Source organism: Chaetodon auriga, chromosome 10 (assembly GCF_051107435.1).
Source record: "Chaetodon auriga isolate fChaAug3 chromosome 10, fChaAug3.hap1, whole genome shotgun sequence".
NCBI classification, from domain to species: domain Eukaryota; kingdom Metazoa; phylum Chordata; class Actinopteri; order Chaetodontiformes; family Chaetodontidae; genus Chaetodon; species Chaetodon auriga.
In genome coordinates this window covers 9,249,866-9,267,602 of record NC_135083.1, presented here as the reverse complement: position 1 = coordinate 9,267,602, position 17,737 = coordinate 9,249,866, and the positions used below count along the sequence as shown (strand labels likewise).

The 17,737-nt window shown below is 44.7% G+C and overlaps 1 protein-coding gene across 1 annotated transcript in view; it reads left to right on the top strand.

The window, feature by feature from the left end:
• plxnd1 (plexin D1) overlaps positions 1-17,737 on the top strand; it is a 65,830-nt gene that overhangs the window by 32,372 nt on the left and 15,721 nt on the right. Inside the window, exons 13-22 of the mRNA XM_076740536.1 lie at positions 83-228; positions 5,384-5,489; positions 6,825-6,964; positions 7,427-7,606; positions 7,993-8,077; positions 8,800-9,069; positions 12,011-12,160; positions 15,080-15,194; positions 15,797-15,904; positions 17,555-17,667. Of these exons, the coding sequence (XP_076596651.1) occupies positions 83-228; positions 5,384-5,489; positions 6,825-6,964; positions 7,427-7,606; positions 7,993-8,077; positions 8,800-9,069; positions 12,011-12,160; positions 15,080-15,194; positions 15,797-15,904; positions 17,555-17,667 (1,413 nt within the window). The remainder of the gene's footprint in view (positions 1-82; positions 229-5,383; positions 5,490-6,824; positions 6,965-7,426; positions 7,607-7,992; positions 8,078-8,799; positions 9,070-12,010; positions 12,161-15,079; positions 15,195-15,796; positions 15,905-17,554; positions 17,668-17,737) is intronic.

Below are 17,737 nucleotides of genomic sequence, written 5' to 3'. Positions count from 1 at the left end.
TACTTATAAGCTATGATTTGTTGTGCATTTTACAGGGTTTACAGGCTTTTCTTTCTCCCCGTTCATTTCTTCACTCCATCAGATCTCCCCCCTGAGGGGTCCAGTGGAAGGGGGCACCCTGCTGACAGTGCAGGGCAGAAACCTGGGCCGGAGGGCTGGAGCAGTAAAGGTCTCTATTGGAGATGTGCCGTGTGCTCTCCTGCCTGAGCTCTACACCGTCTCTGTAGAGTAAGTACTATAACATATGAGTGAACTGTGATTCTCAGATTTCCACATATGCTGTAGACTTGTTTGTGTGGCAGTGTACAGGGATGCTCTTTTGATTTTCATTGCTTTCCACCTATTTAATTACATTTTAAATGTCTGCATTGCCAAATGACAATATGGAAGAAATAAGAGCAAGCCCTATGTATCATTTACATTTAAAATCCTGCTAAAAGATGCAGCTACGCTGCAGTTGGTGAGATGATAGCTAGCAATTACCCATTGTCATGGTAACATGACATGATTACAGGCAGGTGAGTGGTCAGGTGGTCAGACAGACCGAAATAGAGACTATTGGAACAAGTGATTGAGAGATTTGTCACAGTTAATAAACCTTAAAGAAATCCTGACATCTCAGTCCTGAGCACACTGTGAGACCACACCTGAACCAAACTCAGACTGTGCAATGAGAGCTACCTGATTTATTCTATTCAATGGATAGATGAAGCTAGCTGTCACTCACCTCATCTGCAGCGAAAAGCATAAAAAAATTAAAAGGTGCAATGCTTTGAAAAAGCTGGAAAATCTTGAATACCCATAATAGAGGCGTTATAATGTATTTAAAGGGAAACACCACACATCAGAGTCTATTTACAAGTTTTGGAGAATACTGATACATGTGTGAAAAATATGTGTTGTATTAAGTTTTTTTTGTGTGTCTATAGTGTTCTGTATTCTGCTCTGACGTTTTGAGCTAACGTTAAGTTAACTGGCCCGTCTGCCTGTGCAGAGAGCAGCTGCACACACGTCCCTTGAATCAGCTTGTGGGTTGCCAGGTTGCGGTGACAGATGGGTTGAAACTGGATGTTGTGTGTGGATCGTGTGTGTAGATTGTGTTTCACGCATGATCTGGCTACTTGGGCGACACGAAATAAACCTACAAAACCTATGGATCCACATATGAAGATTATCGATCATAAAAGTTGAGTGACATGCATATTATGGGAGTTTCCTGGGAGCGACAACGAAATGGGAAGGTGCTGGGAGGTGGCCTTGAAATATGGGAGAAACACAGGAAAAATGGGAGTGTTGACAGGTATATAATTGACTGCAACATTTGTGCAAGATGAGGCCAGGTCTCCAGGGGATAATACCCAAATGCAGACTACAGAGGTGGAGCCGGTGCAGTTCAATGATTTTATTGCAAAAAGTCAATGTACAAAAGGTTCATTGGAAGTGAGTCAGGCAAGGGTCAAGACCAGGGAAGGCAGTCCAAACAGGTGAACAAATCTGAGAGGGAGCATGCAAGAAGGAAACAAAGCAAAGATCCAAAAATACTAGGACTACACATGAGGAAAGGGTTGGATCACTTGGCACATGGTACAAAGACAAATTGGCGCTGAGTGAGACTAAATGCACCAGAGAGGGAAGGGTAATGTGGGGCAGGTGAAACCAATCAGGGTGGGGCAGACAGTCAAACAGGTGAGAAGCACATGACGGCAGGAAGTGATCTGTAACAAGAGGAGAGGTGAATATTTAAAAATAAAACAGGAAACAGCAAATGAATGACACAGAAAACATAACCTAAGGCGGAATAATTGACAAGCTTTAATTCAAAGCAAACCCCCCCTGAAAACAGAGCGTCAGCCATCCCTGCATGGTTCACTTTTCACATATTCATGAGACTAATTTTCACAAATATTATTATGCAGCACACTTCTCATTTTAAATGACTCCATCGCCATTCCTCCGTAGCTCAGGGACCGTCACACTGTCACCATGGAGACAGCAGGACCCCGCTTTGACACAGGCGTAACAGAGCTCAGAGGAAGTCAGTAACTCTGCGGTTACATCCAAACTTCCATTCAGTATCTGTAATGTTCCTTGAATGGAACTGTTTATCTGGTCTCGCTCCACTGAAGCCCATCATTGTATTAAGACCAGGTCGAGGGTGACCTGTGGGTCTTACCTGTCACTCCAGCTGCCTGACACGTTCCCCAAAACCGCATATGTCGAAAACAGCGAATCGCATTTCACTCCTGGGGTGTCGTCATTCCTCATTGGCTCCCGAGGCTGGTTGTTATGACAGCAAAGCATATCCTCGTTGCTGGAAGTGGCACTGACAAATCATAACACGTCAGTGCATCTGACAGTGTCAGCACATCTGACTGGCTCACATTTCTATCCCTGTGGGGACCTCCTGTTGATTTGATTAGATTTGATCCCATGTCATGACCTCAACTTAAACCATATACACTCAACATAAACATTTTATTTTTCCTTATTATAAACCTTATGTAGAAAAGCAAAATCTAAACGTGTTCATACCACGTCTCTAAAGCTGCAAAGAGTGTTTAAAATAACCCAGTTCCACAAAAATTTCCTTGTTCAGAAGATCCAAAATTCATACGGGCTCTTGCATACACACACTCGTCATCACACACACACACCTGCACATGTGACCTCATTTACCGGGGCTGTTGAGACAGGTGTCTGCTCGTGTGCTGAGAGGTGAAAGTTCACATCTGCGTGCCAAAAGGAAAATGTGCAGCAGTGGAGAGAGACTGCGCTCCACTCTCTCGGTGTCAACATTTTAATTAATGGCACAGTCAGTCGCGGCACACCTCATTTACTGGAGCACTTCTCTGGGTTTTTGGCTCCGGTCCTCCACGCTGCCCTCTCTATCATTTTAATATGAGCCTTCAGTGGCCTTCACCCCGTCCATTTAGCTCCGCCGCAGACAACACTCACATCCAAACACGCACAGACCTGATTGTTGATGACCCTCATCATCCACTCAAGGGAAATGAACAGAGACATCTTCAAAACTAGCCAAAATATCACCCTCTGAAAACCCATAATATCTCCACAGTGGGGAGGTGCTGGAATGTGGAGTAGAGGGTCAGCCCATGCTCTGTCTGCTCTATGTCCTTTGACTGGGATCACACTGCATCAACATCACACTCGGCTCACACACACACACACACGTGCACACCAGGGAATCTGCAGGTCTTAGAACGCATGGAGTCCAGTTTCCTCAAAATAGGCTTCAGAAGATATTAAAACATCTTAAATTTAATTTAGAAAAGTCTTTTTGTTTGTCACACACCTATAAACTAAAGGAGGGATCGCTGCGACACTGGATAGTGCACACAAGAGGCTGTACAATCCTTTTTTTTGTGTATTTTTAGTCTGCACAATCAAGTATTGTCACAGCCTCTGGCTGTAGGAGCCACGGGGAGTCAGTCGTCTCATAACGGGCAAGTGTCGGATTTAGCAGGAACTTACATTAACTTGAATTAATTAATTACTTTTAATTGGTTAATTCATCTCTAAATTTTCTGCGGCTTATTCGGGTCCAGGTGTGTTAATTTAATTAATTATGTCATTAGGAATTATTGTTGAAGAGCTGCAACAATCAGTCGAACAGCAGAAAATTAGCTCTGTTGTGATCTGTTTTGATACGTGATTAATCATCTAAGTCATTCATGGAAAAAAAAAAAAAAAAGAAGATGGATTTTTCTGGTTCCAGCTCCTCCAATGTGAGGATTTTCTGCTTTTCTCTGTTTTACATCGTTGTAAAGTGAATAGCTTTTTGGTAAACTTTTCACCAATGTCCAACTATGAATGTGGAAAATAAGGCCACATCTTCAGTTCTGGGTTTCCATCATACTTTCATACTTTGCCCATCATGATCATGAATCAGGTATTAAACTGCACATTAAAAAGTCTTACATTTAACTTGAACCCTGCAGGAGCCTTGACACACGTTGTGTATGTTTGCTGTTTAAATGCTGGAGGCTGTCGTCATCATACCTTTGTCTGTACGCCTCAGGAAACATTGGGTTCATGTTTTTTTGTACAGAACAATCCACAACATTGTGGTTTAATGGCAGATATCATATAACGTGATGTATCGTTGTGATAACAGTTTGATTCTCAGCTAGAATCCAGTCAGGCCTGAGGCGGTGCTACAGGTTCAGGCTGATTCAGGCTCCAATTTCTCTTATCTCCCTCAGGCGTCAGTCTGCGAATAGTCATGTTTCATTTTATTTGTTTTTTTTTATGGTTTTTCCCTAAATCAGAGCATATGAAATGAGGCATTTTCTTCAAACCTGGCCGCTTCTGCCCTCATGGCGCATAACTGACAGGAGTGTAATTTGAGAGTAATGGTACTCTATACCTGACACTCCTCTAATTAATGAGCAGAAATTTAGACGCTGCTCTCAACAGATGGCTGGTACTGCAGGTTATTTTAGAATATTCCCAACAGCTATTCAGACTTATGAAGAAAATTCGTGTTTTGATTGGGCTCATCAAATGCGGCTGTGGTTCAGACTCGGGTTCGGTTAATTCGTTTGAGATGTACAAGGCCTGACATTTAAAAACGCACTCAAGTGCAGCTTTTCTCTCTGGTCTCGGGACCCGACAGCCTGACCCCAGCCAGGCCCAAATCTGTCCAACCCAGCGTCGTCTTACTGTATGTCCTGCCAGGTCCTCCCACATAAAACACAGCTCCTCCGGTTGTGTGAATTCCCTGCAATTCCTCTGTCAATCATGCGATCGCTGGCTGAGGATTTCGAACCACTGCAGCACCAGGCACCTGACTAAATAAACCGACAGGGTGTCGAGCCAGAGGGGGATCACGTGAGGTGATAAAGGTTGTGTTCCCCCTCCAGTGCATCTATCCCAGCGAGGCCCCCGAACAGTAGATCCCTGTACCTCGGAACACCGCCGTGTCATTAATATGAGACGTCCCTGTAGAGGGTGCACTGATGACACAAGGCTTAATCACAGCCAGGAGGCGAGAGAACAAGCCACAGCAGCCCCTTAATCTCCTCTGTGGTTAGACACATCTGGTCTGAGGAGCTTTGAACTTTACATCTCCTGATATCTGATATCTCCAGGCTTTATTGGATTCCATATGTAAATGTATTAGGGTTTGATGAATTAGTTCATAACCACCGTTCTCCAAAATTAATTATGTGTCTTTGTTTAACAGTCCTGATCTGGATCTCTTTCTTCGTCTTCACAATGACATATAAAATTAAAACTATAAGCTGTGTTATTGAGCGTTCTTATCCATTACCATTGTTTTTTTTTTATTTTGTTAACTGATGTCTGGTTATAGTGTTTTGACAACCGAACAAAGAGGTCACGCTCTTTTTAAACTCTCCAGGCTGGTGTGTGTCACTGGGCGGTCTGCACATGACAGGACAGACATTGTCCAAGTGGATGTGGATCAGAGTGGGATGGGGTCGTCAAAGGAGAGCTTCTCATATTTAGTGAGTATTCTACAGACGTCTAACCTCCCGCTGATCTTTGCTTTCTATTCTATCTGCCTCTCCCTCTGCATTCTTCTTCTTCTTCTTCTTCTGCGCTCTCTTGTTCCTCGTTCCCCACTGGGAAAGCCCTCCCAAGTGTGTCAGTTGAGTGTTAACAGATGCGTTTTATGATTCAGAGGAATGCGAGTGTGTGGGAATCTTCAAACGTTCATCTTAGCTGCAGCTAAGCACCAGCGTCATTCTGCACTCGCTTCCAGCAAAAACAAATATGGCGATTGTTGGAATGTCCCTTTGCTCTGAATTCATCACTGGTCAGGTCAAGCTAGCCAGCATTGTGTTAATGGACCTCGACCCACACAGTCTCCCATTGGATTTAGGGTATTCAGCCGGTGGAAATACCCATGTAAGCCCTTTGTTTCTTTCTGTTTGTTGACAAAGAGTTTTTTTTATAATTTGTTGCTGGAGCCGTCTATCATTTCAGTGGCTCTGCCTGTGAGTCATCCCACAGAGATGTCACCCTGATCTTGAAGCCCTTCATGATGCATTAGAAAATCCAGAACAACAAACATTATACCATGCTGTTGTGGGAACTCCTTCCTTGGCTTCGTGATCCAGCTCTGAGACGTTGAGCGTGAGCGAGGTTTTTACAGTGGGGTGTTGAGGGGAAGAAAGAGAAAACAGTTTTGGAGACAGGATATGCGCCTCTACTGCATCTCCTTCCTCGAACCTTTAGACGGAAACATCTGCCTCCTTACTCCCACTCTGACACACAAGCACACAATAGGTCTCCTCCACCCGTGCGCGCTGAGGAAGTGAATCCTGTCAGTGAGGATAAGAGGTTTCCCTGGGGGCGAGGTTCATGGCGGGGATAGAAAGTTCGGAAAGAGCAGGAATGCTGATGCTGATAGCTACAGAGCTGGACGGGGATATTCATCTTTGCCCGAGGAGCCTTTGTGTGTGTGTGTGCATGTGTATATGAGTTTGCATGTGCGTATATGATTGTGCGTGCATGCAGTTGTTCATGTGTATGCATGGACATTATTGCTTCTCACTGACAGTATAGCTGTTCAGGCCTAAAGGCCTGCTGGCTTCAGCAGCACTTTAACATACTTCAGCATGGGCTGTCTTCACAGTTTTCTTCACTAATTTACTGCTGTAGTCAGCAGTTGTCTCAACCAATCACTGTAATATATTTTAACCTCAAAGGATGAGGAAAGATTTTATTTGGTGTCAACAAAAGCATCATGTAGCACAACATAATTTGAGTACGCCAGTCAGATGTCCTTGATTTGATGTCTTTTTAGTCGTGCCAAAAATTTTGTCGTTTGCATTCAGGTCCCAAAGCTGCTGTCCATGGAGCCGAGGAAAGGCTCTCGTGCTGGAGGAACTAGAGTGTCCATCAGGGGGGAACACCTGGACATTGGCTCTCAGATGAGAGTCATGGTCAACAGCACACTGGAATGTATCATCACAGAGTGAGTGTTCGCTTATTTTAAAATGTTTGCTTAAGTCCAGGCCAAGTCTCGAGTCTGCCAGAGCAGCTCCTAAGTGACAAGTCTTCATGAGAAAAATGCAAGTCATGTCCTCATGTGTCTCAGTGCTGACCATGAAATGGCACAGAATCGGAAGGTGCTTTGATGGTGTCCTACATAGCTGATACCAAGTGCTCTAAATGCATAGATATTCCAGCTGTGCGCCTGTGCAAGGCCTGCATGGTCACTGATGGCTTTCAAAGTTAGGTCTCAATTCCTTTTTTTCAAGTGTCCAGTCAGCAGCTCTGCATGTAGCTATAGAAGTGTAGTGTATTTCAAAAGAGTGCTTGTATGAAAATCTGCCAAACTGCAATAAACACAACTTCAAATCTAAGTGGAAACTTTTTTTGGGGCACTTGCAGACATCTCAAGATGTGCGGTTTCGATGTTTACCTCGTTCTTTAGGAAAACAGATGAAGCCATCGAGTGCACCATGCCTCCAGCCTTACAGGCGTACACAGACTCAGTGGCAGTGTGTGTGGAGTTTGAAAACCTGCCCTGCCAAAGTGCCGAGCTCAGCGCCACGTACACTTACGAGAAGAACCCCACCATCAGCTTCATCCACCCCAAAAAGAGCTACCTCAGGTAAGCAGACGGCTACGCGCACTGCACAAGCATTAAAACCGAAACATCTTAAGCATCTGAAGCTGGATGACTCTGCGGTTCCCCTCCCGGAGTCACTGACATAAGTCATTACTGTAATGCCGTCCTGATGTGCAGCATTTTCTCCCTATTGTGTTCTAAATAGCACAGCATGTGTGTGACGGGGTCGCGGCATGTCTTTGATGACATGTGTGCGGATTTTCGCTGCAGTCGAACTGTTTTGCATTATTATCTGGTCCCCTGTTTCTCTCTTGTTTTGGTTCCAATGTATTTGCATACCAGTATGAAATTTGACACATTTTTGCCATGGCTGACATGTGACTGTGTGTGTGTGTTTGTGTGTGTGTGTGTGTGCGTGTGTGTCACAGTGGTGGCAGGTCCATCACAGTGACAGGCCAGGGTTTTGATCTGGTGCAGAGCGTCACCATGCAGGTGCTGGGAATTGGACAAACAGTGAGTAACCCGGCGGAATTATTTCCTTTTCTTACTTAATGAAGCTCTTTCAACCGTATAATCAGACTTGTGGGAATTTATGATTAAGCAGAGGAAAAAAAGATATGAAAAAATATGTGATTTTAGTGTGTCATGAAGTCATCACAGTTCTAGCAACCTGAAAAAACATACAGGACTAGTTTGACATTTTGGGAATTACGTTTATTTGCTTTCTTGAGGAGAATTTTATGATTAAATCGATGCACTCTCACATCTGTCATCTGTTAAATATGAAGCTACATCCAGCGGCTGCTTAGCTTAGATCAGTTTATCTTAGCTTAGCTTAGCATGAAGACTGGAAACAAGAGGAAACAGCTAACCTGTCTCTCTTAAAAGGAAACAAGGGTAAACAAAAGTAACCAAGGTGTCAGGAAGTCACTGTCCTCAGCCAAAAAACACCCCCACAGATAACCCCCCATAAAACTACAGGTTCATCATTTTTACACATTTTGTATGAACTTGAGAAATGAGGTGTAACATGCTGATAATAAAGCTTTAAAGGTCCTTCTAGAGGGCATTTTTTCTGTCTCTGGCATGGATCTTCTCATCTAAGTGAGCAGAAAGTGTATTTCCCACAATGTCAAACTATTCCTTTAGGAAATATGCACCCAGTGACAGTTTAAAGTGAATTATAGTGCAGATAGATGATATTATTAACCATCTGATCTCTGGTCGTTCTTCAGCACTGCACAGTGGTCTCCACCTCCATGATCACCTGCCCATCCCACTCGTCCAGCCAGTCCCAGCAGACCTCGGTGCAGTTCTTCCTTAACGGAGTCCTCTACACGGGTGACAGCCCTTCCTCCTTCGACGGCGAGGCAGAGGAAGAGGAGGGGGAGACTCATAAAGGTCACTTCCTGTTGGAGTATGTGGAGGACCCTCAGTTCTTCACTGCCAACAAGGAGAAGCTGATTAAACACCACCCAGGAGAGCCACTGACTCTCATCATCAACGTGAGTGACACTGCTGAGACAGGAAGTTCACATTAATGCTTCACTGTTGTGTTGGTTTCCTGACAAGTCAAGCGAATGTTCACATGTCTATTATGATTTTGAGTCAATGATATTCACCTCTAATTCCATGGGTGTAGGCTGCTGGCTTATTGATCACATATAAGATATATTGTATTTTAAGTAACAGACTTTACAAATAAAGTGGTATTTAACAAATAAACTACAAGGCCCAGAAGTAAAATGTTAGTTGATAAATTACACATTTGCTATTTAGTTAAATGATAACCTCAGTATTTGTGCATTTTGCTTTGCTAATTAAAAAAACGAGAGAAGAGATAAATGATTCAGGAGGAGATTTGACACTGAATATATGAACCTGGTATTTTGGAACTGAAGCATAAACTCAACCCAAAAGCACAAATTAACGCTGTTGAATCATTTCAAGAAAACAAGACTAGGACATCAGCAGCTTTTTGTGCTTTGGCACAGTGCTGCTTTGAGCTCAAAGATGGACCCACCAACCAGCATCTCTAGATCCACGCCGCTAACGTGGCTAGAAACCCGACAAAAACACTGACTAGCACTGACAGTCAAGCTTAAAGATGCTATCAGCAGAGAACAGTGGCTATTGACAATCATGGCTTTCAAAACCCCAGATTCAGACTCTAGATAAATAGATTTCTAAAGGTTGCTTGTTTCTTGGCTGCAAGAAGCACCACTGCTGTAAACCGACTGCCCCCACTGTGATCAGCAGACAGGGCTGAACATTTCTTTATTCATATTCACATAAACCACAGGCACATAAAACACATCAAAGGCCCCGTCCGCTCAAACGTGTCGATTTGCGTTGGGGGGTCTGAAGGGGGGAAGGGCGCAGTGGCAGCTCCGTGGGAGGTCCCATGTTGTTGTGGCCTGGCTGATCTAAGCACCTGTCTGCATGGATTCATCAGCGTAAAGGGCTGCCGGCTGTGACGCCGTATGAAATGCACATGCTAACAGTGCGGGCAGGGAAGTTTGGATATGATGCAGCCTCCTCTTCATGTGTTCGTGTGTGTCAGGATGAGGCCCCTGCAGGATCGTTGCCACAGCCCAGCCTGTCTACATGGGCGACTTGTCTGTTGTTTCCTGTTTTCTTTAGGAAGGTGGATTCCACTTACGGTGGACCTGGGGGGGGGGGGGGGGGGGCAGACTGGAGAGAGAATGTGTGTGTTTGTTTAATAGGGAGCTTGTTAGTCAGCCAGATCCTATATTAAGGACCAGAGCTGGAATGTGGGTGGGTTTTGTTTGCTTTCATCCTGTTTTGGCCTTTAGAATTCATTGTTTTGGTCCAATGAGTTTAAGTGTGAAAATGTTGTATATGGAGATTATACAGTATATTTTACAATACGCTCAAACATACTTTGTTATGCTGATGTATGCGTGTAGTACAAATGTGTGTGTGTCTGTGTGTGTGTCTGTGTGTTGTGTCTGTGTTAGGAAGCATTTGTTGACAAAGACCCAGGGGGTGGCATCCTGCAGAAGGGACAGGATAGGGCCCTAAGGGTGTAATCAAAGCAAGGAAGAACACTGGGGATAAACACACACACACACACACACACACACACACACACACACACACACACTTCCTCACTTGTCATTCTTATATTAAAGGGAAATTGCAATTTCAACCAAATTTTCATAGTTTGGCCTATACATTAATAATCTCGGTGCATAACAAGTTAATTGCAGACCTCTGGGCTGCTGTGACATCGCTGAAAGTAAGTCTGACGGGGCGAGATGATCACACAGGTTTTAAACAAACCCCTAGATGATGGTAAAGTTATCACCCAAATTGTCTGTTTGGAACATCCGTCAGAGTTTACAGGCTGGCTTCCTGGTTCGGTTTTACCCCCAGATATAGTGCTTTAGATGTGTAGCTAAACACATGCGTTATCCCCTCATGCTTCTTGTCTCTTTGGACTAAGCTGCAGAGATGGCGCCACATTCCCGGATCTCAGCAGTCACTTTGGGGAGCAACCGGAAACTTTCCATTTAGTCATTAAACTGTACAGTCGTATAGCCTCATTCTGTAACTGTAAATTAAATATGGAGAGCTGCTCAGTAGAAATCTGTGGACACTTGATGCTGTTGATACTAAAGGAGTATTCCAGTGATTTAGTGTTGCGCTTCCAGAAAGTTCGGCCACATGCAAGACGCAAAAAAGGTCAAAATCGAAGCAGCAGAAGCTAACATTTACAGACAACACTGGATCCTACGTTTCCCATAATGCAACTTAATAGCATCTTTCATTAAATGCTCCCTGCCAGTCAAATGTCTCTCAAACACGCCGCATGAGCTGTCTGTTATAAATCTGTAGTCTCCAGACTCAAGCTGAGATAACCCTGATGACCACACTGTCACTCTCTAGAAAGGTCACTGAAGTCGTTGCACTACGGTTTTGTTGTTTTACATGTAAAATCGGTGGGTTGCTCCTTTAATTAAACTAGAACTTAGCAGGGGCTGGGCTTGGATAAACACAGGACAGAGATTGAGTGATTAAAAATAAAGAAATGGCATTGCAGCTTATTCCAGCAGGCTCCTGTAAAGGCCCTGAGAATGTTATTTTGGGCAGAGGCGGGGATGACTGTCAGCGGGTTTGTTTGTAGAAACTTCCCTGGCCATGTGAGAGAGGCAGCGGGAATGTTTGCTGCTTTAAGCTGAACTCTAGCCCAGAATGGATGAGTTTTCTGCTGGCTTCCTCTGTGTGACAGCTGCGTGACAGGCCTGCCGCACCTCCTTTTCTAAGTGTGTGTGTGTGTGTGTGTGAATAAGAGAATGAGAGTATGTGTGGGTTAAAGCTGCTGTGGTCTTCATGAATGTTATCTGCGCCTGTTCAAACCAGGCCCCTGTGGTCCCCTACCACTGTCCGGCTGACGGCTGTTTGTGCTCGTTTCTGGCACAGAAAGGGCCGAGCGATCTGGAGCTGATGCCGGAGGAATACTCGGTGATGATTGGCTCCTATCCCTGTAACATCAGCTTCCATAACGACCAGCTGTTCCACTGCACCATCAACGGACTGCTGAGCTCCAGCGAGAGAGAGCTGCCTGTCACTGTAAGTACGCAAGCATGTAAAACACCACAATGAAACACCAGTTCAACCTTGTGTTAAAAATACTGCTGGATAGACCCTGATAATTTAAAGATATCACCCATCTGTCACACACTACTCAAGCAAAACATTTAGTCAGGATCCAGACCATCTGCGATGTTCGTGGAGACAGATTTGATCTGCACAGGTCCGTGCGCAGTCACTGATACGTGTGTGTCTCTCCATGCATTATGAATGGTTTGTAGTCTCTGAGCAAGCCGCCATGAATCAGCAGCAGGGTGGTGCCACAGTGCCAAAGTGAAATGTTTACCACTTTCCCGTTATCTCTTTAATCCTTTATCAGTTTGTCTGTCATCACCGACACAGTCACCTATCACACAGACACTATGCGCTCACAGCGAGACCCCAGCCGCCTGACTCAGTCGTGATCTCACTCCTCGTCTGTGTTTTTGTTTTGTCTCCGAGTTCCTCCATCAAAATTCAGGGCCTTAATCAAGACGTGGCTGAGCAGTGCGCAGTCTTGATAAAACCAGACATGCTCTGCCCATGTTTCCCATCTGTTGCTGTCCATTCTGGTCCGTTTGATAGGGCTTTATTAAGGAGGGAAAGCGTTCATCTATATTTAAGTATGAGCCTGGCTGTGAGTGGTTTGCTGAAATAGCTCAGAAACATATGTTAGTGTGTCTCTGTCTGTCAGTTGAGTTGTGCTGTAAGAACCGTTTCCCCACTTTGACACAGAAATAGAACGAAAGCTCTTTTTTCCCCACTCCCCCCTCTCTCCCCATCCACCCCTCTCTCTCTCCCTGTCTCACTTGCTCTCTCTCTCTCTCTCCTTGCGTACCTGTGGCTCACTCGTACCCCCCCCCCCCCCCCCCCCCCCCCCCCCCGACCCCCGTCTGTCGCTCTGAATGCCTGAGAATAAACACAGGCAATTAGCAAAGACATAAAGGCAGGGCAAGGGTCAAATGGGATCTCATAACACAAATGGGTGGGCTGGCTGCATGTGAGCAGCGAGGATGATTAGTGTGCTCATTCGACAGGGTCACAGAGCCCATGTAAATTTTCCTTTGTGTCGCCGCATTTGAATTCACGCATGCATTTTGAGCTGTGTGTGTAGCTTGTGGCCATTTGTGTTTCTTCACTTACTTTCAGTGGCAGATCTATTTTTACATGCTTGTGCTTTGCTTGGCTCCAAAGTGGAGCCGAGCTGCAGAAGTGGATGTGGGGAAGCGGTGTTTCTGTACCCCGAGCGAAACAGGAACATGGAACAATGGCATTTTCCCCTTCATTACACCAGGCCTGGCTGTTGCAGTCTCTGGAAGAGGGCCTTCTCTCGCTGGTCCGGCTAAATAAATGCCTGGACCAGAAAGAGAACGAGGGAATGAGAAAAGAAGAAGGGAAGCAGCGAGCCAGTTTCCCCCCCTCAGAGTAAGACCGGCATAAGAGGGATTTGGTCTGAGGATTGGAGGCGTTTTATCTGAGGCTCTTTTTTATGAAGTATGTTCGGATTGAGGAAGGAGAGGGAAGGATGTGTGGAGGGACCACAGAGACCCTGCTGACTAATCAGAAGGCAGAAGTGAAAGTCCTTTCCTTGTCACATCTAGGTTACTCTGAACTGGGTGACTCCTGCGGCTCGTTGTGGCGACAGACCATTTTTCAGCGTCTGCAGTGTGTTGTTTTGTTTCTGCGTGTGCACCTGCGTCCGTGAAAAAAAATGATGTGCCTGTGCATTTGTGCATGTGTGCAGGCTTGTGCTCTCATTAAGAACTGCCGGTGTTATACCGCATCCATTTTTATACGGTATTACAAAGGAAATACTTAATGCACCTAGTGCCTCTGCTCATTATCTGTCTCTGCGTCTGTCTTTGTCTTTGTCTCTCTTTCTCAAAATCAAATTCATTTATAATTAATAATAAATAATCATCTACACAGCCAGTGTTCAATGTTTACAATAATACAATGCTGAACCTTTAATAAAGAAGCTTATATTTGACTTCAACCTATTATTTGACATCCAAGTATCCAGGGAGGTTATTAACAGTTGAGAGAGACGTCCGTGCCTGTATTTCCTCTCACTGTAATTCTCTTTACTGCCACCGCAAGCCAGTTGCTTGCCTCTAGCTTCTTGGCTTTAAAAACTTTAAGAGGACAGATCACATCACTCCCATTCTTGCATCTTAGCTGGAGTGGACTTGTGACGAGGCTTGAACAGCGACTCGCTAGAAAGATGTTATGATTAATGATAATTTGACGTCCTGGACTGCTGAGATTTCATCTTTATTTTTTCCGACGTGTTTATTTTTATCACAGGTCGCCTGTGTTCATTAATATGGCACAAATCTAAATTATTGTCTCATAAAAAGCAACTGCAGTATCAAGCTTTATGTGGAGTTTATGTTCATGTTATTAGCTATCAGTGGGGTAGGTTTGATTATAGGATAAGCTTTGTTTGATTTAGGTGGTTTTTATTGCTCTTTATATGATGATTTAACAGCTGTATTAAAATGTCCTTCATTTCTTTTGGCTTCTCTTAGTTGGATGATTATCAAAGACCTGAGTTGTGATTCAGGAAGGCAGCTTTTTGTAGTAGGTTTTATTTATAGTGCTTACGAGAAGAGAGGAAGTTTTCTGTTGACAATATAAGGTTTTATGAAAGAGGTTGTGCTATTTTTCTGACAGATTTCACCACTGCATCATTATATTTGGTGTCCGTGTGTGCTCCACGCAAGCAAACAGCTACTATGATAAAAGAAAAACAAAGGATTGAAAGAAAAGACTATAATGTATACGGCATCTTCAGATATTCTTTAGTACGTAAAGGTAACGAAGAGAGCCGTAGAAGAACAAAAGGAAACTAAAGTGGAAGCAGGTTTTGAAGGAGCTCAGCCCAGTTTCACGTGTTGTCGTTCTTCCTCTCTCCAGGTTCAAGTGGGGAACTTTCGCCACACCATCGCCAAAGTGCAGCTGGGCGGCAGCGAGCTGGCCATTGTGGTATCCATTGTGGTGTGCTGCGTGCTGCTGCTGCTGTGCACTGTGGGTAGGTTGTGTACACATGCTTACCCGCGGATGATGGATGTGTGCCTGCTGTAGTGATGGATGCTCCAGATGTGGAACAGATAAAAGGAATTCGGGGGTCATAGTTTCCCTCACTTGCTTCATCCCTCCCCAGTACCCGAAGCACAAAGACCCCACTGTTCCCCTCGAGGTCTAGTCTGTCTGCGGCGCGCTTGTGTGTCTGTGTGTGAACTCTGTTCTGTAATCTTTGTGTGAGCGTGTGTGAAGGGCAGGTGTAAGGGGTGAAAATTGGTGCAAGTGTGGATTTTCACACAATTCCCTGCTTTGAATCAGCTCTCAGATATTTGCAGGAGCTGTTTTTCTTGTTAGTATGTGCATGTGTGACATAGCTGTTGAAATAAAATGTGCACCAGTTTTATTTACAACCATTCACAAACTTGAATTTCGGAGAAACTTTTCTCTTACACGCTCTCATAGGCAGATACATTCATGCAAAGATTTTTCTCAAAGGCTGAACATCTTTTAGACACATTTTTGAACCCATTCATTATGTTGGAGGCTGTCATTGTGTCACGTCTGTGGGTTGAAGCACGCTGTATGTAAACTGCATTTTGTCTTTCTCAGCTCTTGTAGTGTACTGCACAAAGAGCCGAAGGGCGGAACGCTACTGGCAGAAAACTCTACTCCAAATGGAGGAGATGGAGTCCCAGATCAGAGAGGAGATCCGTAAAGGTGTGTTTACACAAGTACCCACACATGCACAAATACACACACACACACACACACACACACACACACACACCGCACTGTTGTACAAGCTCTGCTACGAGTTGTTTAGACCTCAAATGATGTTTTGTGTCGATTGACATGAAAAAAGAGCTTCTGGGAAGACAGAAATATTGACCACATATATTTGTCTGTGCACGTCCGCGTGTGTGTGTGTGTGTCTGCGTGCAGAATGTGTGTTTGTTTGAGATTTTTCTCTTGACTGAAGAAGGAGGGAGATACAACTGTTGACAGATTTGTGCCTAGTAAGCGTGACTCATAAAACGCAGTGTCTGACAAATGATCAGTCACACGCAAGACGCACTGAGTGGCCGTATCGCCTCTGCTGTGTCTGTGCTGTAGGAACAAGGCCTGTGTGTGTGTGTGTGTGTGTGTGTGTGTGTGTGTGTGTGTGTGTGTTTAGATCTATCTGTGCATATGTGTGTCTAGGGCATTAGAGTAAAGCTGCGTGAAGGCCACTCCGCATCTGTGCACCCAGATTTATGGAGTAGAGATAGGAGGGACGGATAGAGAAAGAGAAGTGGAGGGAAGAAGAGATAGGAACGGGAGTCAGGGCCCACGAGTCCAGGGAGAAGCAGAGGCGTGGGTGGAGGAGAGGTTATTTAGTCAGAGGACGCAGATAGATCTGCGGCCGGGTTCAGGGTGAGTGTGCACCGAGCGAGGGATAGTTCTGCTGAGATGAAAGATGTGATAAAAGCAGGAGAAGAGGGAGTGAAGGAAGATGGGGAATTGACATATTCCAGGTTACAAGAACAGGAGGGTTTTGTGTTTGTCTGAAAAGTGAGGTGGGGGGGGGGGCGGGGGGTAGTAGTCCGGGCCTGCTGCATCCAATCAGGAGTTGATGGTGTGAGCTGCACAGGACTTTTTAGCGAGCAGGAGGATAAATAACCTGGAGGAGTAGTGAAATATGTTTTTAATCCCTCAGGTCTAGTATTCCCTTCTTTCTACACACACACACTGTCTGAAGAAACTGGCATTGTAACCCAAATACGTCTCTCAACCCACCACAGGAAGAGCTTCTCCATAAAGAGATCTCCAGCCTCTCATTAGAGGAGAACATTATCCTCTCTTAGAACATGCTATCCAATAAAGTGGCTCCAATATTAGCATGCAGATTCAAGTCAGTGTCTGGATATGCTGATACTGTTTCTACAGCATGTAAACCTCAGCCTGCACACATGTTTTGGATGAGGGCCTCAGACTGGATTTGGCTGCTCTGATTGTTGTTTGGTAAATATTTGCCTGCATGCCGTGCTGGACTGCACAATCTGGCAAAGCGAGAGGCGAAGGAGAGAGAGAAGAAAAAGATCAGAGAATGGGTGTTTGGCATTAATTGGTATTCAACCAGAACATATCACTAGATCTGGGAAATTCAGCAATATATTTCTCTGTCTGATCTAAAATTTCTTCTACTGAAAAGAGACAGATTCTTACAGATCCCGTGGCAGCTTGGGAGAATTTGATGGTTATTGCATTAGCCTGTGAACAGATTTCTGACTCATTTTGCTTAGCAACAAATGAAGCCCGGGGAGCCAGAAACAGGATTGTGGTTTAAAAACAGTCCCAGGATTCAGGCCTTTTTCTTTGTCCTTTCAGGCTTTGCAGAGCTGCAGACGGACATGACAGACCTGACCAAGGAGCTGAATCGCAGCCAGGGCATCCCCTTTTTAGAGTACAAACAGTTTGTCACACGCACGTTCTTCCCCAAGGTGAGAAAGCCTATTTTTCCCCGCTATCTGATTTCGACTGGCACACTGACAATACCATTTTTCTCAATGG